The 26,276-nt window shown below is 41.5% G+C and overlaps 1 protein-coding gene across 4 annotated transcripts in view; it reads left to right on the top strand.

The window, feature by feature from the left end:
* The window catches only part of casz1 (castor zinc finger 1), a 79,551-nt gene that overhangs the window by 32,575 nt on the left and 20,700 nt on the right, over positions 1-26,276 (top strand). For 3 of the 4 annotated variants that reach the window (XM_053240583.1, XM_053240582.1, XM_053240585.1), the window contains exons 2-6: positions 11,954-12,520; positions 17,172-18,045; positions 19,420-19,485; positions 22,538-22,628; positions 25,577-25,741. In XM_053240583.1, coding sequence (XP_053096558.1) covers positions 11,954-12,520; positions 17,172-18,045; positions 19,420-19,485; positions 22,538-22,628; positions 25,577-25,741 — 1,763 coding nt within the window. The remainder of the gene's footprint in view (positions 1-11,953; positions 12,521-17,171; positions 18,046-19,419; positions 19,486-22,537; positions 22,629-25,576; positions 25,742-26,276) is intronic. The other variant, XM_053240584.1, reaches the window with a different exon arrangement.

The following is a 26,276-nucleotide window of genomic DNA, read 5'->3' as shown; positions in this document are numbered from 1 at the left end:
TCAGAGAACAAAAGTCCAAACAATAAAAATTGAGTTGTTTTGAGTTGGACATGTGGAAAGAAAGGCTTCTGATGTACTCATTTCTAATCTGTGTGAAAGAAGAGATACTCTTTCATGGCCTCTGATTAGTTATGATCTGTACTGTAGTACCTTCCGTTCTGCTTTTTACCTCCTCACTTTCCACACGTATCTGACACACACAACTCCTCCATACACTTGAAGCCCTCTGAAGTCTTGTTCCCATGTTCCACCTTTTCTGAGGCTTTGCAACTTGCATTATTTGCGTAAAAGACAAAGTGCTAGGAGGTATATTGTTCAGGTAGTCCATTTTTTTCCTCCTTCCCTTCTGTTTGATCTCTCCATCCTCCCCATGAGAGAGCAATGCCGAAAACATCCTTTGAAAAGATGACGTTGCTGAAAATGTGCAGCAGCAGTCCATCACCTCGCATAAGGCCCCTGCGTGAAAACAAAAGCGCTTGTTGCTGTGTCTGATAAAGCGCTGCTGCTGCACGGAGCTTTTCATCTTTCGCTACCTGTTAGAGCAGCTGCCGCCGTATCGTTTGTTCAGGCTCTCTCACACGGTGTTATTGGTGTGCCCAGGACGCCATAAGCTGATCAGTGGGAAAAGGTGTGGCGCGTGTCCAGGCTGGTACCCAGGCTGGTGCCAGTCCCCAGGTTTGGCTCTCACGTTGTGGGTTGATGTCTGGGAAGCAGCGGGGGCTTCGCTGTACCTTTATTACGCATCAGCTGGATACCAAACTAATTTGATAAAGCAGCACTTAATACAGCGCACACACGCTGCCACCGTGCCTGGCTCGCTGACAAGTGTGTCACGCCACCTGGCAAAAGGCTGGCACCATGCTTCGGCATGGGATACGGCGGAGGAGAGTGGAACACGTGGCAGAAAGAGAGAGAAGGAGAACGAGTGGAAAATAGAAGGTGTGGAGAGAGGAGTTAGAGAGAAGACGAGGGAGGATGACAGACATTAAGAAGGTGGAAAAACTGTTGAGGTAGAAAAGAGAGAAACACACTGAGAGGTTGCTTTGGTAATTACTAGCTCTGTGCCCAGGCAGTGGAGGCCAGTGTGTTTATGTGTGCATGTGTGTGCATGTGTGTGTATGTGTGTGTATGTGTGTGTGTGTGCGCTTCAGGCCCTGGTGCTCTGATAATGAAGGGTTAGTGTTGCAGTTCTGACAGTGTTAATCTCCCCATCGCTCTTGGCTGAAATTTACCCTGCTGGGGAGAGAGCGGCAAGCCCACCTGACAGCGCAGTTTACCCACAGCCTGACACCCGCTACACACACACACACACTCATACACACACATACTCACATTGGGACCAGCCTTCAGCACCCATCCTCATCTCGAAGACAAAAGAAAAAGGAAATAGAAAGAATAAAGGGATAAAGATCGCAGAGGGGGAAAACTTTATCTTTGCTTTTCTTCTCATCCTATTTGAAGTTTGTGGAGAGGCGCTTAAGCATTGCGGCAGCGCAGGCACAGCCGTATGAATATGCATCGCACCATATGGCTGCACTAGCACTGGGATTAGGTGTGTCCAGAAGGTAGATCAGCATCAATGCATTATTCCTCAATAAATATTCCTCACGTACAACACACATTCCTTTAGGATGAGCACAGGAAAGAGGTGGTCACTCAGTATGGCAGAGGGAGTGAGAGGGATGGACCGAGAGAGTGAATGTGTGAGTTAATGAGTGAGTGAGCAAGTGAGCGAGTGAGTGAGCGAGTGAGTGAGTGAGTGAGTGAGCAAGTGAGTGAGTGAAAGAGTTCACCCAGTGATTGTATTTTTAGAGTTCAGATGCACACCCTGACACAGCCTTGATTAAAAGTGATATTTCTGACACATTAGGATGCGTGCTGGAAGTAACCTTCTCCAAAGCCTTCATTATTAGATGCATGACAGACTTGAATATTTATAAAATATGTTTTAATAATTAATAACAGCAATCTGCTACAGTAATTCATCAAATTTGCACTTCAGCGGAGTATCCGTTTTCACTTTAAAATAATAATAAGGCAAACCCTAATGCCGACGAAAGGCAAAATTGCAACCTACACTTGTCTGAAGCTCATCATAAGCTTCAGTGCATTCATGACATTTAGGTCAATGCAAAAAAAAGACAGTGTTAATGATTTTGGTTCTTCCTGCTGTTTTTGTCACCACCACTTTACTTGCACATTTCTGTGCTGCAGAGAAGAAAAAAGGCTGTTGTGCTGTTTACTTGTTGTGTTGCTTCAGTTTGCAGGAGGCTATACTGCATAAATAAAATCAGGAAACCAAAATGTTTTAGTGTAGAATATACAAGAAGGTGTTGTGGTTTTATCAAAAGCAAATTCTTTGTTTGAGTCAGCCAGCAACACTTCCTTTATGTGTTCTCTGACCAAAATAGCACACAGTTTCAGTAAAGCAGCACTCTACCTCCTCAAGCTTTTTTTTCTTTGCTCTTTTTTTAACAAAACACAGATACCTGTTTGAATTTGTGAAACATTTAAATCACAACAGAAGAATAGAAGTTTTTACTTCTAACTTATATTTCAAACTGTAGTTTTTAATATACCGTGTATGCAGATGAATATACTGTCATTATAGACAAATAAACCAACATGAATTAGACATGACCTACAGCCTAGGGGCCACACACACACACACACACACACACACACACACACACACACGGTTGTCTTACTATCCTTCTGAGGACACTTCCACTGACATAATTATTAATGTACCTAATTAATGCTCTGCCTACTCCTACTTTCTATAGGTTTTTTTTTTCCTGTAAAAATGCAGTTTTCTGTGTGGGAGCCACCTAAATGTCCTCACAAAGCTAAAAGTGTAAGATATTCCTATCTGGCGACTTGTTTTTGTCTTTGTAAGAAGAAGGACACAGGACACAGAAATTCCTTTCTCATATACCTGATGCAGCAGACATTTAGAGGACACCTGTAACTCATTCCTGCCTGCATTAAATAAGAAAGAGAGAGAGGAAGGGGAAAAAAAGAATGGCAAAGTCTGTGAAGCACAGCAAATGTTTTAATGGTGGCCGGGGATCGAAGTTGTCAGCAAGGCTTCCTGTCTGGAAATGCAGTTTTTTTTGCTTAAAGTCACCTCCTCCTCTCATCTCATGCAGAAGACGCAGGGACCTGCAGTGGGCAGGCAGAATTTGAGGAAATTGCTTTAAAAACATTGAACGCGTGTGAGCGCAGGGAGCCGCAAAACAAATTTTAAGAGGTAACCTTGGAAATCAATTAAGCTTTCCATGTGAGCTGGAAATGTTTCCAAAGAAAAGCCACCCTGTTTAATTTTCCCCTTCTTTCTTAAAGGACGTGCTTCCCGTCAAGCTGCATCTTACTAAAAGCTTTGTTGCTCTGCCTTATTTAATTTTAAATATAGGCTGTTAAAAAGTTGAGATGCTTGTTTAAGAAATGCCACAATTCATTGTGGTGATTGTGGTGGCATAGCCAAACGTCTAAACACAGTTTTTAGGTTCAGCACAAAGGTGATTGATATTCATTTGGATGATGGTGGTTTATAGCTACGAAAAAAAAGCTGAGTCAATGAGAGAGAAAGAGAGAGATGGAGAAAGGGAGAAAGGTTAAGTTGTGTTTTTTAAGATGGCCATGTACATCCTTGGCTCTCTGCTGGTGGGTCCAGGTCTTTTCGCTTTCTCTCTCTCTGACTCTCACATGGACGGCAGGTGGAGGTTTCTGCACTCCTAATTGATAACTAATCGAGCAGCTTGTGCTGTGTTCCCCCTGGAGGATGGCGCCCTAATGGTGGCTTGGCTTGCTCAGCAGTGTGGCCCCGGAAACCGCTAAATGAAATATATCCTATCAGATAATGACTCTGAGTGACACACTCTGACACCAAGCAGCGGCCGACCTCTCCGCCGTCCCTCCTCCCTCCAGCTCTTGAGCTCATCCTATGCATCGGCACTGGGCACGGTTCCTTGTGCCGGCAATACAACCAACTCAAGCAGTTAATCTGTATGAATATCAGCTTAAGGACCCTCGAGAGGTGTCGGGAGGCTCTGTGCAGTGCCTTTGCCATGCCCTGCTGCCAAACCTGCTGCCAAACCTGCTGCCAGCTCCTCACAGAGGTCTTGCCACCAAGCTCTGAGCTGCCAATGTGGCTAATTAACCTCAACCGCCAGGGTCGCACTCAATCTGGCTCCATCTGAAGCACTGCTTTTACACAGAAGCTAAATGCTATAGATTGTTTCAGTCAGATCTACTAATGAATTTAAAAAAAAACTGTAAATAGTAGAATGCCAATGGTTTCATGTTTGCAAAATAATAATTTGCACGACTCCATTTGTATCAGCAGTTATGAAGATTAAGGTTCAGGGATGTATATGAAATTGGATAAAAGTAAAATGAATATATATATATATATATATATATATATATATATATATATATATATATATATATATATATATATATATATATATATTCATTTTACTTTTATCCAATTTCATATATAAAAGCAGTGCATATATATATATATATATATATATATATATATATATATATATATATATATGTGTGTGTGTGTGTGTGTGTGTGTGTGTGTATATATACACCAGACACAGTTCTTCTGGAGACTTTGACTATCACACTTGCTTCTTATTTTTGCAGCAAAACCCAGCAGCCTTCATTATGTTTTTTTGTCTGAAAAGTGTCTCTTATGTAATATGCTGCTTTCTTTACTGACATACAAACATTTTTCTGTAACACTTAATTTTGTGCTGGAAAACTAATGTTTGGAAATCTAAAATGTTTTTGTACTGAATCAATAATGTAGAAGTCATAAAATAAAAATCTATAACAAAGTTTGTACTAAAAAAATAGGGTGCCTAAGACTTTTGCACTGTACATATATATATATATATATATATATATAGCTTGTTCAACTTTGTTCATGTTTTTCCTGAGATCAAATTCCAAAAGGCTTTAGAACTTTTGTTTTAAAGTATTTTGCCAGTCTGACTTCCTGTTCTTCAGTCTTCATACCTTCGTTCCTTAGTTGTGCAACAATCATCTAAGCTAAAAGTTTATTAGATAAGCTCAGGGTCACTAACAAAGTTCATCTCTCACGTTGTTGAGTGTATTGAGCACTCTTCTTTTTTTTCCATAAGAATTTTTTTCTTAGAATTGTGATTTTGCGGCCTAATTGCTCCCCTTACAGCATATTTCCTTTTCCGTTTTGCATTTAAAAATATACAGTGGCATTTTGTATCCATTGTGCTGCATGGTGTGTGTCCGTGTGTGCCTTTGTTTTTTCAGGGCTTGTTTGTTTGTGCTAGTCGCAGCGGTCCCTGGCTGGAGTATTGTACTTGGCTGAAGGCTCCTGTCTGCAAGAGCAGGAGGAGGGGGGTATAGAGAGAGAGAGAGAGAGAGAGAGAGAGAGAGGTTCGCTGAGAAGTCAAAGCAGGTCCCTCAAGGTCGGCTCAAAGACAGCATGCAGCGTGCAAGGTCACATCCAAGACTAAAAGCAATAAGTGCTTTATTGATAGCAAAAACACACTACAAGCATCAGCTGATTAATAATAAAACAGATTTGTGTCTGTCTGTGTGTCTGCCTTCGTCTTTGTTGATGTCCTCAGATTTTGGGACTTCAAACATTTGTTGTTTGAGTGAAAAAGTGTTTTGGTGCATTTATATGTTGAGCATAATTGTTTTGTCTCGATGTGCATCCTCAGACTAAGGATTGATTCCTGCAGTGGAATCTAAAAAATTTATTAGAATCCATCAGATAAAAGAGGACAGGGAAGTGAAGTGGGTGTGCATGAAATACCACACGTTTCAGCATTCTTTTATAGCGTCACTTCACATTTTATTTGGCCCATAAGCCCTCTGTGCTAATAGCTTACTTAAATTCAATGTAGTGATTTTCAACCACTATTAGATACTATTTTGTGAAGTATAATTCAGTAGCTCCAGAAAAATCCAAAAGTAACTAATGTGTTTTTTTATATTTTTATATCCTGATCCCCACAAGGACAGGCATATCTGTCAGTTTTGACCTTGTGAGGAGATTTGGCTTCTTTTTAGTTTTTATTTATTACTTTTAGTTACTGCGGTTAAGGTTAGTGCCAGGTTTAGGCACTATGGTATGTAGGCATACCATTAATTAACTGCAATAATAATTGTCAGTGAAAGGTCCTCACAAGTTTAGTAGGACAGTCGCGTGTGTGCGTTTGTGTTTTTGTCAACTGAATGTCTTTTGCTATTCTTTCATATGAAAGTAAAAGTAAGCCACCCTCAAGTACAAAAGCCCAACAAGCCTGTTTTTCCTCCAAAACTTGCTAAGAAACAAGAAATCCATCTGTGTTTTTCTTCTGGGAAATGGGCTGGTATTCACCCCATAAGAACATTCCCGCCTCACTCAGTACCCCAACAACACCCTCTTCCCCTGACTCCTATCCCTTTAAAATGCAGTCAGCAATGGCATTGTTTTTAATCATCAGAACCCAGAAATTATTATTATCGCCTCTGACGCGGCAATTAAAACTTCAGGTCAGAAGCACAACGAGCGGTGATCAGCGGTGAAGCTGAGAAGTTTTAATTAGACGATCAGAACCATTAATGCACAAAAAAAAGGTGTGCGCTGGGAAATTAACGCGAACGTCTTAATCAGGGTTACCAACTCCGAAGAGGAGTCAAGTGAACAGAGAGCAAAAAACAAATCATTTCCGCACCACTGGGACAAAACTCAATTAAATATGCATGCAGAAAATGGAAATTTGGAGCATCAGCACAGACTGTTGGAAAAAATTACGGCAAATCTGGACACGGGGTCGCGGACCTGCTTATTGTTATTCTTGTGTAATAAAAGTGAAAGAGGGGGCCAGATGCCGGGGACTGGAGGATTGGTCCATCAGTGGCTTTCCGCTTGGCTTCCCTGAGCCCACGTTCACACCCTCAGGGGAGCATGGAAACACACACACGTCCTGCAAGCTGTAAATTCATAAAATAAAAACAGAATAGCACTGTTTTATTTTTATTTCAGGTGTGGGAGGTCGGTGCTTGTGCATTTTTGTGTGTGTATGAGTAGGGGGCAGGGAACACACACACACACCCACACACACACACTCATACATACATACATACATACATACATACATACATGGAGCTGTGGATACAGACTTCCATTGGAAACAGGGACACAGAGAGTTCATGCAGGCATATGCCAAGAGCCCGGCCTTGTCAATTAATCTGCCAAGTAGGTTATGATCTTATAGAGGTTCTTTTTAAGGACAGAGAAGAAGAGATATGAAACTGTGAAGCATGCTAAATAATGAAAAATAATCTCTTACAATCCTGGCATTTCCCATGCCTATTTTATGTTAATTAACTCACCATATGATGGGGGTTTTGTCCTTGTCAGTCAAGCTATGCTGAAATGGCGAATGAATTCCCCACATTACACCACTAACACCCTGCATGACTGCGAGGCTGGACCGGGGATCAGGTTATAGATTTATAGACAGATGCCACAAGTCTCTCAGTATAGCTGAACATACAGGAACATATTTCCTATAGAAAGCAGCAAGCAGCAGATCTATGTTGGGAAATAGGAGTGGTTTGGTTTGTTTCTAGAACATTCTGCTTGCGGTAAAATGCCAGGTGATGAACGCATATGTCATCTCCTACAATTTCTGTGTATACCTTGTCTGTCAGAGAATGAGAAAATGAAGAGAGAGAGAGAGAGAGAGAGAGAGAGAGAGAGAGGGAGAGAGAGAGAGAAGGAGAGGACAGGACATGCCAATCTAAGCAGTCATTAACAGCCACTTCCCCACTCTGGCAGGCTGATTACAGTCTGCACACGTTCACACAAATAATGCACTTCCAACAGCATTATTAGGATTTGAAACACCACTTGATTGGGCATGATATCATTCTGGCACATAAACAGAAGCTCCGCATTAAACAAGAAGACATGGAGAGTCTGGAGAGCCGTGACAGACTGACTTCATGAGAGAGCTTTCTTTCTTTCTTTTTTAAGGAGTGTTTTTATTTCAGTCATTTTTGTAGCATTTGCTGTGGCAAAGTAGCTCCGTTCTGACAAGAAGCAGGACTTATGAGGCCTTTGATGTACATCTTGGGCCGTGCAGATAAAACGGAAGACCTCTCTCGCTCTTATTGTCGAAATTGTTTAAAATAGTTTGAGCATTTTTTTCCGCAAAGGTTTTCTCCTTATACAGTAACGGGATTACCCGCCTTCCAGCTCTGCAGTCTTTCCGCGAAAATCTTGTCAGCGTTACAATAAACATATCCACTTAAGAAAAACAAGTTTGGTTTAGTTATGATGATCTCTGCTGCTCCGTTTATGAAGTCGAGGTGGACGAGCATCTTCGAGCACCTCTGAGACCCGGCTGAATCCCCGTCGTTCCGCTTGCGCTTAGAAAAGCAGGTCAGAGTCTGGAATTAATAGGGCTTTGCTGCTTGTTACACCTATTTTTGTGAACGTGAACGGCGGTCCCATGAGAGCTGGAAAGCCTCCCGTGTGAGTGCCTGTGCTTTCATCTCCGTCCCCGCTGATTTTATCGCATTGTACGCTATCATGCACACAAACGACTGGAGGTAAACAGCATGGTTGCCATAGCAATCGGCAGTGTCGGCAAAAGCAGAGGCAGCTCAGTTTAGCAGGCGTGTACTCAAAATCAGCGGTTATGAGTGGCTAGGCCTGTTTTTTGAGCTCTGTCTTGTATAATTCTTTTATTACTCTTTTAACCACAGGTCTTTTAATGCATATCATATACACCGTCCACTTTATTAGGAACACCGGTACACCTGGACATTCATGCACTTATCCAGTCAGCCAATCATGTAGCAGCAGCACAATACATAAAATCATGCAGAAAATGTGATAGGCATGTTTGTTGGCACCAGAAGGGCTGGTTTGGGTATTTCAGAAACTGCTGATGTCATGGGATTTTCACGCACAACAGTATTGAGAGTTTAGTTAGAAAGGTGCGAAAAACAAAAAACATCCAATTCTGTTGGCAGAAACACACTGTTGATGAGATGTGCCTACTGTAGTCTCAGATACCTGTTCTTGGATGAAACCGATGTGGTCTTCTGCTGTTGTAGCCCATCTGCTTCAAGGTCTGTCATAATGTGCACGTTGATATGCTTTTCTGCTCACCACGGTTGTAAAGAGTGGTTATTTAAGTTACCGATGCCTTCATATTAGCTCGAACCGTTCCTGCCACACAGGTCACCTGACCTCTCTCATCAGCAAGAGATGTGTGACCTCTATCTGCATGAATTTATGCATTGCGCTGCTGCCACATGATTCACTGATTAAATAATTACAGTACATAAATGAGCAGGTATACAGGTGTTCCTAATAAAATGAACAGTGTGTGTATACCGCCATTATAGATTAGGATTACATTAGGATATGATCTTCAGAATCAATAGATGCTGAACATCAATGGGTGCTTGTTAGCAAAAAACACACACAAATTGTGGATAATGGAAAGAAAGCACTTCCTGCAAGGTGAAGCTAGATTGCGCTGTTCAGGAAATCTGTACTTAAAGCATGAAATAGTAGCACAGTAACCAGAAAAATGACCTATACTGTTACGCCCAAATGACCTCAATCTTCCTTTGGAGGTGTTCTGAAAAAATACTTTATAATTTATGTCTTCCACTTCCTAATAGTTTTTCCAGCTGATTTTTTTGGTCCTAAATTGCTGCCCTCTACAGCATGAACCCTTCACCCCGGCCCTGCAATTGTCTCAGGGTGAAAGCCTGCTGTTCAGCAGTGTTTAGATTCCAGTGGTGTGTGTGCGGTACAGAGAGACGCGGGACGACGCTCGATGCATAATTCCTCAGCTTATTGTTTCAGAGAGGAAGGGCTGAGCACAAACACAGTAACTGAGAAAGCATGTGCCGAGGCCACAGGGCCCCCAGGACGCTGTCTGACAGGACAGTGTAACCTTCGGCTGCGTGTATTTAACACTCGAAAACAGCAACCAAAAAAAAAAAAGCAAAAGTGGAGACAATGTGGAGTAATAGTGTAGTAATGGAATGACTGAGTGGGAAATCCTGATTAGGTCATCTGGTGCATGTGTTTGCACAAGAATGGTATGTCCCCTGGTTTGTATTGATGAGTTTATGAGAACAGGTCAGAAATAGCAATTCTGGCTGTGTATGGTGGATAAATAAATGTGCACCATGTCCACTATGTATTTTACAGCACAGGGAAGAAAAAGATCACCTTAAAAGTACACATGGAAAACTTAATTAAAAATGAGGTTCAGTAAGACATGAATCAGTCATGTTATGAACCTATAAAAGTACAGAGAGGATTCTGCCCCAAAAAAATGAAACCTGCATATACAGAGGGTCACCTAGGAAAAATTTATAACAGATTATTTATATAATGCATTTGCTTAAGGTTAATATATTTTTGATTGGCTTGCGACGCTTGCCATATTGTCCATTTGGACGGTGCAGGTGAGATCTGGAGCCACTGTGCCAAATACACACATATTCCTTTTCTGAAAAAACAGTAGCTCTTAACATCAGCAGATTTGGCCTCCTCTAGTCAATGAGGTGCACACAGGAAGTGTGGGTCTGTCTCTCTGTGTGTGTGTGTGTGTGTCTCAATCTAAGATAAACATTTTGATCTCTTCTGAAAAGACCACCAACCTAACATTTTTGTACCACACCATCCTGTGGAACTTCCACAGTGGAACAATTTTATAAGTCTGCTGCTGTTCTGCACTATATGTGACCTGTAGAGTCTTCAAGAGTTCCTGCTTTCAAATAAAAATCACCAAAAATATCCACCTTGTAAAACAACCATGACTCTTTTGTATCTCCGTTGGATTATTGTGTGTGTGTGTGTGTGTGTGTGTGTGTTGGGGGTGGTATTTCCACATTGTGGGATTTTTTTTTGTATCTGCATGTGAAATGGTATTTAGAGCATTTCATAGAAGTTTATTAAAGTAAGCTTTCTACCTGAGGTGAAAAGAAGGTTAAAAAAAAATCTCTATCCCCCAATTGCTTTGTCACCTTAATTTTTTTGAATGCAGTGCTATTCCTGGAGGCCCAAAATTCCGTCATCATTTGGTCATTCCCCTGCTCTAATATACCTGCTAAGTCTCATAATCTACCAGCGAGTTGAGTCAGGTGTGTTTGAGCATTGAAAACCGCAAACTGTGGACTCCACATGGCTCCAGCACTGTAACATGACTGTAACTGTGGAACAGGAAGGTGACGCTGGGTTAAAGGCTTAGTGCTTTCAGCTGCTGGCTGAAAGCACCATCTTTTGCCTTTATGCCATTTTTGTGTGCCTTCTAGAGCTTTCTGCAGAGAGCCGTCATGTCCCCCCGCTGTCAGAGTTAAGGCTGAACAGAGCTCTCATTGGCAGGAGCTTGGGCCTCTTTAGGTAAAGAGAGTCTACAGTGTCAGGCTGTTTTTATTCCGCTGTCATGTCGAGGATTAAATCTCAATGCAGTGGCTGCTCAGTGCACCGTTGGGGGTCTGATTGTGATCTAGTCGTCTTTTTGCTTTTAGGTTCTCAGTGACAGAAAAGATGAAGTCTGTCCTCTCATCTTTTCTCTCTTGCTCTCTCTCTCTTTTGGTACTTACAGTATATACATGTAGCTTAACTCTTTTCCGTTTTTATGGTTGAATTGGTGAACTGACTATTTTAAGAAAAATATGGAGGCAGAATCAGCATTGAGGCTTTTAGTCAGACTACTTCATTATTTCTTGTGAAAGCCGTTGTTTTACAGTATGTAAGTGCCATGTAGTAACAGCATCACTCTTCTGAAACACTTTGTTAACCTTCGTCTGTAGCTTGTATCTGAGGAAAAGGATCATAGTCACAGAATTACAATATTGCATTAGTTATCAACAATTTTTTTCTAAATTGATTTTTTTCTCTGTCTCTCTTTCTTATTTGCAGCTGAAAGGGGTTTATGCACTGAAAAGACCTCAGGAAAATCCACGATGGCCGCCAAAAGAAAAGGTGGCCTAAAACTCAACGCTATCTGTGCCAAGTTGAGCCGGCAGGTGGTGTACGATGGCAGCTCCCAGAACGCAGAGGGCGACCCGAGCCTGGCGGACAACAGCGAGCGGGGCAGTTCGCACTACGACGAGGGCGACAGACCCGATAGCGATTTCTCCGAAGGCCTGACGCTGGGCCAGAGCCTAGAGGATGACCAGAAACGGCGTGAGGCCATCGAGAAGTGGGTGAATGGCGAGTATGCTGATGACCCGGCATCCTTAGATGATGATGAGCCAAAGGGGTCCAAAGCCAATGGCGGAGAAGACGGGCCTCCAGAGGGCGTGTACATGGTACAGCCCAAAGGCTGTAGTGATGAAGAAGACAATGGGGATGAAGCCGAAGCAATGCCTATGTCCCACGAGGGCAGTTACCATGACGACAGGGACTCAGATAGTCCTCAAAAAGAGACGAGCTATCCGCCATCCAGTGAGACCCCTAACTGCCAAGCTTCCTTCTCTTCTCCAGGTACAAATCCAGCATTAAGAGCTCTCAAACGTCTTCTTTAGATGTTAGTTTAGTTTTATCTTACCTCAAAACATTCAAGAACTATAACCACAAGGAGAGTTTGACACAGGAAATGGAGCTGTATTCTTACAGACTTAAACGATTTTTATCTGAAAGCGCTATCTAGAGTTACTACATGAATATCCAGTGACGCTATTCTGACAGGTGCAACTGGGAAGACAGGAACTTATGTGATTTCCTGCAACAATAACTGAATATTTGGAACAGGCTCACAGAGAAAACTGTGTTATACACATAGCAGCAGAGAGCCAGTAGTGTTGGCAGGGCAGATTAAATATTATATTACACCCAAGATTATATTTTGAGCGTTTTATTTTACTACCTACCAAATCCAGCACTATAGTAGCCAAGCCTCTTCTGCTTGAAGTTTCTGTCATTACAGAGTAACTCTGTAACACTGAATCCGTCTCACATATGACATATTAAATAAGAGACAGCTACATGTGCATGGTGGGAGAAAAGAGCTCAGGGAGAGCTCATGTTTTTATGAGCACCTTACTTGCAGAAGCAGGCTAATTGCACTTGTGTACCATCCAAGAATTTTGCTTTTTGACCTCTGGAAAAAATTTGCCTTCAAAGCGTATGCTTTCTCTTCTTAGTATCAGGCATTACTATCAGTCAGATTAGATGGCAAACTTGTTGGCATATCCTATAAAGTGGCAATAACACCAGAAAACAGCAAAAACAAATATTTACTGCTTAACAACGGCCTGAACTTTGAGACCGGCCACAGACTTATCTGTGATCTGTGAGGTACAGTAGTGCTCGAAACGCAATACCACTCAAGCTGAAGTAGATAACAAATGCAGATAAGGCACCGCTGCCCCTTTTTTTCAGTACAGCAGTTAAAATCTGGTTGGTCTGGTACATTTTTTCGCTTACAGTACTTCACTTTGCAAAAGACCTATTTTCCATTTCATCTTATTTTCCACTAGCATGACTGTTTGCCTGTGACGGTTTAATTCTGCTTTTCCACACCTTGCAGCTATAGCGAAAGTGGTCTCTTCTTATTGAAGGTCTTCTCAGCAAATGTTTGTGCTTTTAATTAGTTCTATTTGTAAAAAAAAAAAAAAAAAAGCATGAAATATGCTACACCTTTTGTCTGTAGCAGTTTACAGTGCATCTCACAACAGTGGCAAAGTGTTTCATGGCTACATCAAGCACACGCTTCTTTTTTTTTTTCTTTTGACTTGTTTTTCTTCCTCCTCCCCCCCCTCCTCTTCTCCCTCCTCCTCTTTTGTTAATTGTAACTAGGGCATCTATATTGCCGTGTTACTGCGCGGTTCACAATTAAAATATTTTTTTCCCCTTCCCTTTCCTCGCTGCTGTCTTTCAAAGGCTGATGCGGAGCGCACATAATTATGCATATAAACATAGTGGCTTAATTATCTCTCACAACATCAGTGACAATGTAATTAACAAACATTGCAAGATCAATGAGAGAAACTGCGACCTTCAAAACATTTAACTCCTCACTTGGAGGCGCCGTGTGGGTTCCCTATCAGCTCCACGAGCCCAGAGTGCTCCTTTGACGCCTCGCAGAATTCACACACAGCCCATAAAAAGTCAGCTCTGTAAAAAAGCGACTGTTAATACAGTGAGAGAGATGAGCTTCGGATCATATCAGCTGGACCACGGGTGCAATTAGACTCTTCAAAGGTTATATTCATTCATTTTAGTCTTCTGGGGCATTTTTAATTTTTATTTTTTATTTATTTATTTTTTTTTATCTGTAGAACATGTGTAAGTAGTTAAATAGGAATACTATTTTTATTCACTTTTAATTGGTACCTATATAAACATTATTAGCTTTTTCTCATTTGTTCATTTTCCCTTATGAAATTAATTTTTACTTGCAATACCGTCAAAAATAAATAAGTAAAACAAACTGAATGACTGGCACCAGACATTTTCCTGCTGTACTCAAGTTGTCAGTAAATCGTTGATTAGTCCATAAATAGCCCCCCCACACACTCCCTGTAAGTGGGTCCTAATCATTTCTTCCCTTCTCACACACATTCAGATGCTCACCCTGGGATTCGATGGCCATGTTTGGCCAGCAAAAGAGAGATATAGCCTAGTGCCTATTTGTTATCACACAGTGCAGGAAAAAAATGTAGCTCAATTGCCTCAAACGCAGACAAGGACTATGTCACAGGCTGGAATGTGGCAGCGTAAAGTGGCGAGACTAAGGGTACTTCTTTTTACACTCTCCAGTGATGAGAGTGAGAGTGAGGGGGGGAGCGAGGAAGGAAGGTAAAACGAGCGAGTCAGGAGCGCAGCCAGGCAAATCACACCTTTCCGCCAAAGCCGCGGCTTCCCAGCCACAGGCACATGGCATGATTAGGAGGATGTGTGATAAGGTTGGAGAAGAAAAGCTCATTTACATGCTGTTTTAAAAGGTTATCTGCTCTCAGGTCCTGGCTTAATGTGCGCAGTTTGAGTCTAATCATTCTACTGACATTGATAGTGCGTTCAACACTCAAAAACATTCATCTATTACTTTTATTTTTATACTTTTTTTTTTTAATTGTAACTCCTGACATTACTAGTTCTGGTACTACCATGACTTCCACTGCAATATGGGTATTTACACGAATGCAGAAAAACAGAACAAGCCTGCAAATACAGATTTTACTAAACATACAGCCAGTGACAGTAATCATAGATAGCTACTTTGAGCAGCAGAGGGGGATTTCTATAAGGAAATGATGGGACTTTCCCCACTGTTTAAAAGCCTATGGGTGAAATAAGACCAGAGACATGATTGGCTTTGATTAGTGTCCTTGGAAAATGTTCAGGGATAGAGATTAAAGACCTTGTGCTTACTTTAAAGCTGGGTAAAATCGCATGACCCAACATGACAGCCTGGAAGCAGTCACGTCCTATATGAACGTACAGAGACTAAATTTCAAATTTATGACTGATATCCAGCCTTATCAGAGTGAGTCATGTTCTTTAAACAGTTAAAAATTTTCTTGTCACTGTTAAAAGATGTTAATTATTAATTAGGAATTAAATAATAAAAAAAAATTGCTTTTGCCATAAAACAGCTCAAATGATCTACGCCCTACAGTATCAGAAGGATCAAATCCAGATGCAAAAATAAATCAGCCCTTATCATTCATTCAGCCTAATAAATGTACTGTATGTCCAAACAATGTTAATCATTTTAATTTTTAAAATAAGCAAGGTATGTATGCCTTATCCAAGTATTTTACCCAAAAACAAAGAAGCGGATGTTTCCTCTAAAATGCCTCATATAGTTCGTTTAAATTTTTCATGATCCTTCAATCTGCCAGATCGCCTTTCATTGTAATGTGCTATGGAGAGGAGTAACCCTGATGCTGCGATGGAAATTTGGGGATTATTTTACATGCTGAGAATGAGATGTGAAAAGCAGGGGGGAGAGAGACCGATTTAGCCATAACACAGAAATACGAGACCAAAGCTGAAATATTTTGGTATTAATTACCAAGGCCGTGGCTCGCGTTACCGCTCTTACGTTTGCCGGCGATGAAAAAAGCAATCAAATAAATGAAGAAAAGGTCTGGAGCAGAGCTGGCTTAAGGCCAGGACAGAGAGAGGGAGAGGCCAAGAGTCCCGAGAGTGTATCCGACACCGGGGCGAAGTTGTCATCTAAAGCACGGTTCAAGCATCATGCCAGCTCTCCTGACAGACAAACTACCTTAAGACGATATTTTTTACATGCATATGCATGCGTAAACACTATATGAAACTTGGGGTGTGTGCCTTTCATGCAAGTGTATATACCTGGCTACAGGCATACATATAAACATACATATACACACTCTGTGAACTAACCCACATGCTCGTAGCAGTTCCTGCTTTTTAGACCAAAGCATTTATTTCCAGCCCATCTCCCTGAACCTTTTCCCCCAACCTGGATGAAAGTTAATGGCGCAGAATTAATTTCTACATAACGCAATTAAACTATGCGTTTATTGCATTTTTGCTCTGTCCTTGGGGAGGACAGTGTGTTTTAATTAACTTTAAAAGAAAAAGTGAACTTTCATTGCTCAAGTAAATGAAGAAATTTTAAGTGGCAACCAGTTAAATATTTTCCACACTATATGTGCAAGTGTGATAGATAGAACAACATTTGCATAGCAAAACAGTGCATGATTGATAAAATGGCATAAAAGGGTCCATGACATGATATTTAAATATACCACATATACCATGAAGTTTTTCTACTGTTCCAATATTTACATTTGTAAAAAGTTAACATTTTTTAACAGATCTCAAATCTCCTTTTCAGTGTTAATATATATTTTTAGGCAATAAATAAAAGTATTATCAAATTAATTTTGAAAGGTTTATTTTTTAAATGCTACTCTGTTTTAAATGCTACAATACACTACTGTTTTGTAGGCAGTTTGTTAGGAACCTTATTTATCGTGATACTTATCGTGATTATAATATTTTTGTCATATCGCCCAACTCTACAGTATATACAGTATATGCAAAGTGTGCATTACTTCAATACTTGACGTAAGGCTGAAGTATCACTGACTATGGATCAACATACGAGTTTAAACCTTGATGTTGTGTTAACTCTACTCTGCAGGGGAAGCCTCTGCCCTGCGTGACTATGCAGCCAGCACCATGAACGAGTTCCTCCACATGTTTGGCTATGAGGAACAGCAGGGCCGTGACGAGCTGGCTAAGAAGATCAGCTTTGAGAAGATGAAAGCTGCTACCTCAGACCCCTCATCGCTGACTAGTGAGGAGGCCACACGCCGAGCACGCTTCTCCAAGTACGAGGAGTACATCCGCAAGCTGAAGGCCGGAGAAGCACTGCCCTGGCCCATGCACACCAAACCCGAGGAGCTCAACTCGAAGATAACCCCAGAAAAGAGCGCCACACTCCTGCAGCCTTCCTCCTGCCTCCCAGGAGCCGAGCCTCAGATGTTTTCCACCAGCATGGAGCACAAGCAAGCTCAGCTCAGCGGCAACCCAACCGGCATTCCCACCCATAACCTGGCATCCCGCGCCTCCAAATATGACTTCTTCATCCAGAAGTTGAAGATGGGCGAGAGCCTGAGGCAGCAGAATGGCAATGCTTATAAGAGGCCTTCCAAATATGACCTGGAGAATGTCAAGTACTTGCACCTTTTCAAGCCAGGAGAGGGCAACCCTGATATGGGTGGGGCAATAGCTTTCAAGACAGGTAAAGTAGGCCGGCCTTCCAAATATGACATACGAAACATCCAGAAGCTTCTCCCTGGGAAGGGTGATTCTCCTATGATGCCTGGTGTTCTACCCTCCACACCGGGCACCCCCGGCACGCCCGTGATTCCCACAGCTGCTTCTGCCGGAGCTGTTGGACCCCCATGCTTACCGGTGGACCAGGTGGGCAATATGGGCTTTAACACTGACTACATGAAGTCCAGCTTCTCCAAAACTGACTCCATCACTACTGGAACTGTTTCCTCAGTCAAGTAAGAGTCCCTGCACATTTCACATATACACACCAAAACAAAAAGGCTTTCCACCAGATCTGAAATAAGGTTTGCCAAAGGTTAATCAGGCCACCACCATGGCTACACCCTGAATGAAGCATATTGGTTCTGTGTGTTAACATGATTGTCTGAATTAATCAGGGGTTTAATTTTTAGATGCCCACTGAACGCTTTGCTCTTGAACTAGCTACACTCAATCACTACGGACCCAGCAGCCCCCACCATGGGCATGGCAGTGATGATATATGGTTGGCTCTCACCCTCACTGAATGAATTACCCATTAAACCCTAGAAGTCTATGTTTAGAGCATGGATACCAGATAGTTAGATATATTACTGCTAAAAATTGTGTCGCCGTGGGATGCAAATTAATACATTTTAGCACTGTAGTATCATTTTTCTCTGGTCAGTTTCTCTGTGGAACACTTCATTTTGGCCTCTTATTTTCCAAGAACTCTGAGAAGGACTAAACCATTGTATAATTACGTTAAAAAAATATAGTACTGGTTTAGCTTTGGCGTCACACTTTAGCTGACTTCCTCTTTTCGCTCTGTTAGTGTAACAATTTGTGGTTTGATTAGTGTGGGAATGTGGCTAAACCAAGGTCTGCTGTGTTGGATGCTAAATTTTAAAACCAGTTTATGGGGCTCTTGCAGTGCTGGGACTGTCTCTGCTCAATCGTGACTTCTTGTGTACGTAAGGTTTATCTCAATGAGAACCTAGAGACCCTCAGGCTCTTGTTACATCAGAGTACAAATACACACACACACACACACACTCAAACATGCACACCCATGAGCATATACACATGCAGTCACAGCAGGTAATCTGCTGTCAAAACCAATGCCTTAAGAGGTATATTAACCTGAGGCTAGCTCCTGTGCAGAGCTGCTCAAGTTGTCACCAGTGCCAGGTTTGTGGAGAACCTGCTGCACACAGAGTCATTGTTCAGATGATGATAAAAGGTGTAATAAGAGCTTTAGTCATCCTTCAAATCGCAACCAGTTGAGTAAAAAAACCAAAAAAAAAAAACAAAACAAAAGCACATAGTCGTCGGTAGACTCGCCTCATCACTTCATCCTTCCATTGTGCACTCTCAAGATAAAAAATGCACATGAATCATTTATGCGTTCAGAAACATCTCTGCTCTGCGTTCATTTTTGGGAAGGCATGCATCAAGGTTCAGTGATACTTCCCTGATTCATTCGCAAATAAAACTGCTGTGACATGCTAGAAAATGTTTATTGATAGACCAAAGTTTGAAATGCTTAAGTAAATATTGTGACAGGTTTTTATTATTAACGACAGCATGTGTTGCCATTAATTCCATCCCTTTTCCGTGCACTACAACAGAAACGGCCTTCCTGCGGAGAAACCCGTGACAGAGGACGTCAATGTCTACCAGAAATATATTGCCAGGTATGAAAATATCCATCCTCTCAAAATTTAGAGCAACTTCTTGTTCTTTTTTTGAAGCTGTGTTTTATAGACTAATAAAGTATGTAGGCAAAATAGCTTTTGTGCATAGACTATAAATTACTTATAAGCAAGCAGGAAGATGAATTTACATAAAAGAAAGCAAGTGAGTCATTTCTTTGGCAGTACCACACTTCCTGCCAACACTGTGCTTCATGTAATAATGATGGCAAAGGCTGTGAAATCTTAAGCAAACATCGGGAAACATTTGCAAATACATTTCACACATTAGCTGCTTTTTATAAGCCAACTCCCCTGTGTTCACACACTCCTGAGCAGTTTTTCTGAGAAAACTAGCTGCTCAGATAACAGTTGTTTTTTTTCCCCTTTTTTTCATTTTCAATATCTCTGCCACAAATGAAGACACTGAATGAACTAAATGACAGACATTCACAAATCCAGACAAAGCACAGAGATAGATTCAGTGTGCTGCGGTATCAGGTTCTGTGTTCATTTTGCCGTGACACTAGAAAGGTGATTATCATTTGTTTATTTATTCAGGTTTTAAAGGGAGGAAAAAAACACGTTTCAAAGAGGCTGAGGCTGTGGCGTAAATGATTAGTCTCCCAAAGCCGTAACATGAAGGCCACAAATCAAAGCCCTGGCAGTAACAGACACACGTACTTACTCGCGCATATACACACACACACACACACACACACACACACACACACACACACAAAAACCCTCCTTGGACTGATTACATTTTGCAAGAAGATTTAATTAAGGAATTTTTAATGAGGCTTCTGCTGGCACTGCCAAGAACTGTTTTGATATTTGCACTGCATAATGCATAAAATTTGTCTAAACATCTCGGCAGTTGATGCGCGGGGAGGCAGCAGATAAGCCTAGATACAGTTTCAATTTCCGTGTTGGGGAAAATAAGAAAGGGAAGAAGAGGAGGAGAAAAAAGGAAAATGAGAACTCATAAAAAGGGCAAATGCGGCCTGGTACATCTTAGGGAGGGGGGGCTGGGGGAGGATCATCACTGGCTTCCACACTAATGAGAGCACACTCACACTAAAAAGCAGCTTTGTAAACTCGTCTACACCCACCTTCCCCCCTGCAGGAAAAGGGAAAAACTTCTTTATCTCCGAGCTCCTCTAGAGTTTGAGGTTTAAAAGCTTCCTTCATAGTGTTTAGTCGCAGTTTTGCCTTTTAAACGATTTCGTGCACCCACCATTGCCTTGCACTTTGATCGGCGTGTCTCCATTGTAACAGGAGATGTGCGGCAATCTCTGTATCGTGACCATATTAATATTTAATCGGCTGCTGAATAGCAGCGGCCCATTAGCCCCCTGACGCGGCGAGTGGGAATTGTCCACCGGCAAAGAGATACAGCTGGGTGATGAGCAGAGGGGTGGACCGCTCTCCCAACAGACCCTAATGTACACAAGGATGAACAGAGCGATGAGTGTGAGTGTGGCACTCTCGGGGGCTGTTAGGCATGGTCTGGATTGTACCCTACATTCATTTTGTTTAATTTTTTTTTAGAAGCAGTCGAAAGCACTCAAAGCCGAAACTACAGCACATGTCCTCTTCAGTACAATATTTGCCATTCATCTTAAGGTGCTTTCACATATGCAGTTTGGTGTGACTTGAACCCTGGTGTGTTTTCCCCCTCAGTGTGGTTCTGAGTGAGGTGATTTTTGGGTCCAATTAAACTCAGGTGAAGTTCAGTTGAGAAAATGATTCCACTCTGAATTGAGTGAACTGCAGGAAGTGACCCAAACATGACGTGTATTTTTTTTTTGTAGATGCAAGCTGATAAATTGACCCAAAGGACAGAGCTGTAGCCCTGCAGACGTGATGTGTCCTGAATAATTGGACTTTTGAGCAAAAAGATGGTGGATCTGATTTTAAAAAAAAGTTACTTATGTAATTATCAAATCAATTACTGAGTGCTGGTTCAGTGTTTTCTTTGCTTGGGTGTTTTTTTTTAAATTTTATTTCTTTATCCACTTAGCAAAGTTTTGTTTACCTTTTTCTGTCTCTATATTTGTGATCAATGATGAGTTTTATGAAGACACTTTCAGCCTTGTAGTGTGAAACCAACCCAAAACCAAATAGCGAATGAACCAAAAGTAATCATTTCGCTCTGATTCGGACTCAGTGTGAAAGCGCACTTCCCAAGTGCAATCAGTAAAAACATCCTGCGCTACGAGAAAAATTCTATTACTTAGCCGTTTTCTGTCTACTTCGGCAGATGGTGCTCTTGGCAGCAGCAATGCAAATGTTTATTTGTGTGTTTTGAGCTGTAATTGGAGGTTTTTAACAGTCATCATCGTCAGGGTTATAATCAGCCTGTAAACACTCAGGAAATGGGCCTCTTTAAAGCAGTGCCAATCTGCCGCAGCCCGGGCCAGTCAGACACCGAGAGCGAGGAGAGGGAGGAAGGGGAGGGGAGCACACAGACACACTCAAACCTTTCTATTAGGCCTAACCTTTCCCTGATTAAAGCACAGCCTGTTAACCTGGAGTGTCGAGCGCTGATTTGGCAGGGTTTAAAGCACGGGCAAATGAGTGAATTACGTCTGGGGTTACAGTTTAATAAGAGTCTACCTACTGCTTCTGAAGCCAATGGAACTAATTTGGTAGAGATTGCTGTGACTGAAGTGTGAATTGTAATCACATGGTTGTGGGAGCGTGGGCAGGTATGAGATTCCGCTTTTCTGTACGCGTTTGTAGTCGCCAGTAATGGCTCCTGTGCTCCGTGAAGATGATTCTGTCAGTGCGAGGGTGTTTATCAGTCGAGGATAAAAGGCTAAATTGCCCTTTAAAGCTCAGCCCTGTACGGATAGAGGTCACATTTCACTTCCTCACAAGAAGTGGCTGAAAATCACTCATTCGGAACATTCGACAAAAGGTTATGCTTTTAATTGCGCATAAAAGCTTTTCTTGCAAAGTGGCAATAGCTATTTTGTTGTTATACAGAAGCAGATATCTTGATCTGGAAAAGAGACTGTAATGATTTTTGTGCTGATTGTGTTTGCAGGTTTTCAGGGAGCCAGCACTGTGGACATGTGCACTGTGCCTATCAGTACAGAGAGCATTACCACTGCATGGACCCTGAGTGCAACTATCAGGTGAGCTTACCTGCCTCAGCACACACACACACACACACACACACACACACACACACACACACACACACGGAATGCTGTAGAGTTAAATAGAGCACTCTATCTCCCATCAGTGCTGTAGATATAGTGATGGAAGTAAAAGTCCCAAAGTATTCAGTCTGTCCAGTCTTATAAAGATTTCAGAGGAAATATAATAAGTGACAGTGATTTTATTTTAATGTATGAAAAGTTTCACTCATTAGTGGTAGGTGATTATAGAAAAATACCACAACCACATATGATGTTTAAACTAAACTAAAATAAAATAAATGAAAATAAATAATAAATAAAATAAAATTTTATATTTACTATTTATGACAAATTTGCACTTTAAAACTTAGTGATTTTTCTCCCTTAATATGTATTAATATTTAATGTTTGTATGTTTTTTTTTATTATTGACTTTTATAAAAGTCAAATGAGTTAATATCATATAATGATACAGATTTTTTTTAATTCTGTAAAAAGAACAGCTTTTAGATGCAAAACGCACATCTCATCTTTGACAGAAATATTTATGACTAAGGATTTTCAAATATTTATTAAAAAAAACAAACAAACAAAAAAAAAACGCTGATATTATTGCTGATAATGATGTGATAATGTCATATTGCTCACTCCAAAACTCCGTAATTCCAATTTCCTTTACAGTTAGTTTAGCAGACTGGCTGCAAATTCAGCCTCCAGCTCCCTCTCCACTTCCCAGACACCTTGATAAATGAGATGATGTGGGCCGAATAATGTCGTAGCCTCACAGCCATGGTTGAGCGCCTCGAAACAGCCATCTCTCACGATTTAAAAAGCCGCCTGAGCAAACAAGCAGTGAGGTTTCCGGACACTTGTTTGATGAGAGGACGAGTCCATAACTTACGACACCTTGGTGTCATAAGAAAGTGTCTCATCACTGTTTTGGCGCTTACTTACTGTCTGGTGAAGAGGCTGATAAACGTGCGAGAGAGGGTGATTTCAACGTGCTATTGCCTTATTACAGGAAACAGTAAAGTGTAGCACTGAATAATATCAAGTTCATTTCAACCCTTTTTATTAGTCAAATAAATTCCTCAATAAGATTGTTCCAGTAGGGCTTTTTCCCCCCTTTTTTTCCGAGGACATCTGCTGTTACTCTGGGGCCACTGTTAATCCCCCTTTCACGTTATTAATCTGATCCACGTCCCGAGAGTTGTCATGTACGACGCAGCAGAATCAGCATTAAGCAGATCAGAACATTGGCACAAAAGCCTCTTGCGCATATGGTGAGAAAATAAAAGGCAAATATGAGTAGATCTGTTGAAGGTGACAAAAATCCTTATGCAACCAAAAGCTGTTCTCTGTGTGAAGGCCGCTTGTGTAGTAATTCCAATTTTTCAGTACAAACATGTCGAGATCTTGTTAGTAGAGAAGACAGCTGTTGCATGAACTGCATATCGGCTTAGCAGCTCACGTCGAGCTTGTCAGAGAACAATTCCTCAGACTGCCTTTGCACAAACGTGCATTTGTAAAATACTTATTATAAAAGCAACTCGATCAAGCCAACTCCAAGCTGCTTAATGACTCGGAGACAAAGGCGATGACAGCCAGATATCTGTAGACAAGTTCTCAAATGCTTGGCTAGATGTTCCTAGCCTACAAGAAAAGTGAGGCTCAAATGAGCAGTCTTTTGGAGGTGATAACTCACGAAATGTTACATGACACAGTGGTGGAATATTATCCGGCCGCTCCGCTGCGACACCGGGCCCTTCTTCTCCTTTCATGGCCTTGTGTTCGTCCCGCACAGTACTGAGAATCCTAAAATAAATGTAGCAGGTCCTCATAACCCCAGATGACCACTCTGACTGAAACTTAAAGCTCAGTTTCAGCTCTTTCCCACCATTCTAGAAGATTCTGTCACATATATCTGAAATATCTGCCCTTAATAAGACCCAATATTCTTGTGGATATTTTCTGTACTGAAACGAGAAAGATGATATACGATATCTGCTCGAATGAGATGTGTATTTCTGTGAGCAATATTTTCCCCTGTATGTAAGACAAGCTTCATGTATACCCAATTACATTTTGCATTTTAGACGTTTCTGTCATATTTTTGTCTCTTGTTGCATATTTCTGTAGAAAATAAGCTCATTGATTTCATTGTCTCTTGTTACACTTCCTGTAACATCAGCTTAAGCCCAATTACCGCAGATTTGCTTCCTTCTATCTCAAGTTCTCTTTTTCCCCTACATCCCATTTGATTGGTTTTTTTCCCTCTCCACTCTGCTCTGTTGTATCATTTTAGGAGGGAATCTTGGTGTATTCCCTTCTTATTACATGCAAACCCTGAACGAAAAACCCACGCTTTACTACTTTAATTAAAACCACAATCAGCTGGGGGAATGAAAAGCAAAACATTTTTGGTGTCTTGTTTGTTTGTTTGTTCGTCATCTCTTTTCCCTGCACACGTTTGAGAAATCGTCTGCACGGAACATAATTTCTCTGAAGCCGAGAACATCAGAACTATGATCTTGCAAGTCGAGCGATCCGTCTTAATTAAAACACGGGAAAGGTAATAAAGATGCAGGCGTAGGAATTTTGCGCAAACAACGAGTCAGGAAGAAGTGTACTTGTATTCATATTGAAGCAGAGAGGTGAATGGTTAAGAGAATGAAGGAAAATGCCAAAAAAAAAAAAAAAACCTTCACATGCTCGTTGTATCACGAGATCAGTCTGAGATGTCTTGTGCTGGACACATGCTTCACATCGCTGACTTGGCTGCCAGTTGGCTCTCGTGCTGTGCAGCTGTTGCCAGACTGATAAAATAACATGTTGCTAGTTTCCTACAGTACACACAACCACCCACACACACGCACACACACACTCACACACACTACTAGCAGCAGCCTTTAGTAACCTGTTGCTGTGTTCCTGCTGAACAGAGATTCACCAGTAAACAGGATGTGATAAGGCACTACAACATGCACAAGAAGAGGGACAACTCGCTGCAGCACGGCTTCATGCGCTTCAGCCCTCTGGATGACTGCAGTGTGTATTACCACGGCTGCCACCTGAATGGCAAGAGCACTCACTACCACTGTATGCAGGTAAACAGTGTAGCATAACATCACTGCTGCACACACACACACCGCAGAAAGTCAAACCATCTCTCTGTATGACTAATGCAGCTAAGGTCAGAGTGGAAAGGTAGCACACTAGAAGGTCAACAGTGTGCAACTCGAAAACGAATAGCCGCAAAAAGTACACGCGGCACAATTCACAGTCTTGATTCAGTGCAGAAGACAGTGCGGAAATGTATCTATAATAAAGTAGAGTAAAAGATCTGACCGCTGTATGAGACCATTTCGTGTTCATGCTATATCACATGTCATGGAGCTGCTCATGCATTATAGCGGCAACACAAAAAGCCTCCATCTCAGTGCCAGCCATAGGAAGAGCGAGAGAGGCGAACTAAGACGCTTTTCACGATCCTGCCGCTTAACCAGGTCTATAAAAGGGAGTTATAGATCTTCCACTTTTTCCATTAGGCCCGAATTACCATTTAAGAGCAGTTTTCATTCGTTTGACAAAGGTGTCATAAAGTAAATAAGAGACAAATTACAACAGATGAACAAGACACAG

This window comes from Pangasianodon hypophthalmus, chromosome 16 (assembly GCF_027358585.1).
Source record: "Pangasianodon hypophthalmus isolate fPanHyp1 chromosome 16, fPanHyp1.pri, whole genome shotgun sequence".
Taxonomy (NCBI): domain Eukaryota; kingdom Metazoa; phylum Chordata; class Actinopteri; order Siluriformes; family Pangasiidae; genus Pangasianodon; species Pangasianodon hypophthalmus.
Note: the sequence above shows the minus strand (reverse complement) of the source record. Positions and strands in the feature narration are given on the sequence as shown.